General features: G+C 30.5%; 1 protein-coding gene across 1 annotated transcript; it reads left to right on the top strand.

Annotated features, from left to right (window-relative positions):
- The first annotated feature begins 1,266 nt into the window (after positions 1-1,266).
- LOC136220819 (olee1-like protein) lies at positions 1,267-1,927 on the top strand. The gene is made up of 2 exons (XM_066008625.1): positions 1,267-1,450; positions 1,535-1,927. The coding sequence occupies exons 1-2, from the start codon at positions 1,282-1,284 to the stop codon at positions 1,864-1,866; spliced, it is 501 nt and encodes a 166-aa protein (XP_065864697.1). The 5' UTR covers positions 1,267-1,281; the 3' UTR covers positions 1,867-1,927.
- The last annotated feature ends 253 nt before the right edge of the window (positions 1,928-2,180 follow it).

Here is a 2,180-nt window from a genome sequence, read left to right as displayed (position 1 = left end):
TAGAAATAAGTAGGGTTAAGCTCTTTAGTGCATTGTTAGTTCTCTAAATTTGCTTAGTCTAAAAAGCTATTTGACCTCCTCAATTTATAAAGTGAATTGTTAGTTCTCTAAATTTACTTAAAATGACATGCTCAACTCTCTAAATCCACATTGTAAGATAAAAAATGATTTGGACAAGTTGAAATGTAATATCATTTTAAGTAAGTTCAGGGGCCACTAGATTATTAAAGTAAATTTAGGAGGCTAATAAATCACTTTAAACAAATTGAGGTGGTCAATATGCCACTTTAAGCAAGTTCAGAGAGCTAGCGATACATTTTGTAAATTCTAGAGATAATCGACTTTTTAGGCCAAAGTTAGGGAATCTTTATGTATTCAGGCAAGAGTTTTTATTTGCATACTTCCTATGTTTCAGAATAGAACAAAAATTAAGAAATATAATTAATTTTAACTAAAAAACTTTGGTACATTGTGTTAATTCTATCCACTAATAAATTTTTTTTTTATCTTTTTTCAAAATGAAGTGAGCTTTTTTTAAAGTGTATATTTAGTAAAAATCAATTAATGTATATGGATTGAATAAAAACATTATGTATTTTGATAAATCAAATTCCTTAAAAACTACATATATTGTGAAATGAAAGGACTATATTATTCAAATATTAAAGTATCTCCTTACAAACAAAAGTTATACCATAAAGTAAAATTTATTTTCTTCTCGTACCCTTAGGCTGAGGATATCTACATATGCATTTCATTTGTAATACCAAAAACAACCATTAAGTCACAAAATTCATTGGATTAATAAATTTTTTAGCTTTTATATTTGTTCAAAAAATTCAATTGTCCCTTTAAACATTAAAAATGTTAAAGTGATTTATTGACGTCCTAAAATCCACGTGGTCAAGCAAACGAATATTTTGGTGAAATTGAAATTCGTACACTTCAAACAAGTTTAGAAAATTAATATATCAATATAAGCACATTCAGAGTTTAAAATGTTACTTTAAATAAGATGTTTTGAGAATATACGAAGCAGTTGAATTTTTTAAACAAGTAAGGAGGGCCAAAATAATTTGGTATTTGAATTAAAAACACAAACTAATTAAAATACTCAGTCTCTAATCCTAATACCTATATTTAACATAAAAACTAAAAATGGTATCAAAAAAACTAAAAATAGAAAAACACAAAAACAATATTACCTAACCCTTGCGCCTATAAAAGAAAAAAGAGGGAAAATTAAACTCCAAGAAGAAGCAGCTTCATCAAACACCAAAAATGGCAAAGAGCTTTCCCTCTCATCTTCTTCCCATTTCAATAGCTCTTTGCCTCTCCTCTTTCATATCCATTGCCATTTCCCACTCAACTCCTATGTACGCTGAAGGTAAAGTCTATTGCGATGATTGTCGAGTAGAGTTCCTTACGAAGCTTAGCTCTTTCATACCAGGTAAGCATGTTTATACATTTTCCAATAATTTCCAGATCTAATATGAAATTTGTATGAAATTGATTCTGATTTCCGATGGATTAGGTTCGACGGTGAAGTTGGAATGCAGAAGCAGAACAAACAACACATTATCATATGCGGTGGAGGGAAAGACGGATGAGGTAGGGGTTTATAGATTGCCGGTGGAAGGAGATCACGAGGAAGACATCTGCGAGGTGAAGCTGATAAAAAGCGGATGGGCGAATTGCACAGAGATATTTAATAGTCGTCCAGAAGACGCAAGAGTTCTTCTTACTAATAATGTAGGAGTGTTGCAAGCAAGCCGATTCGTTAATCCTCTTGGGTTTAAGACATCTCTCGCTAATCATGCTTGTGGTGAGGTTCTTCAACAGATGGGTTTTGCCCGTATTCCTTAATTCATATCCACCCTTAATCCTTGGGGGTTCAATTTCCTCTTCTTCATCTATTATTCTTCTTATGTAGTAGTATATTTTAACTAATGGAAAACTAACTCTACTTCTATTTTCCTTTTCTTTCTTATTTATCTCTCAACGAAATATAATTCCTTTGCTTTATATAATTACAAACACAATCCTAATTAATCTTCTGGATGGTAAACCATTAAATTATGGATCTCAATTTAACACATCGGGTTATTTATTTGATTATAATTAAATATTAATAGATACCATTGTCCTACTTCGAAAAGTAACCTTTTCATAAACATGAA

This window comes from Euphorbia lathyris, chromosome 2 (assembly GCF_963576675.1).
Source record: "Euphorbia lathyris chromosome 2, ddEupLath1.1, whole genome shotgun sequence".
Classification (NCBI taxonomy): domain Eukaryota; kingdom Viridiplantae; phylum Streptophyta; class Magnoliopsida; order Malpighiales; family Euphorbiaceae; genus Euphorbia; species Euphorbia lathyris.
This window is presented reverse-complemented; position numbering and strand designations above follow the sequence as displayed.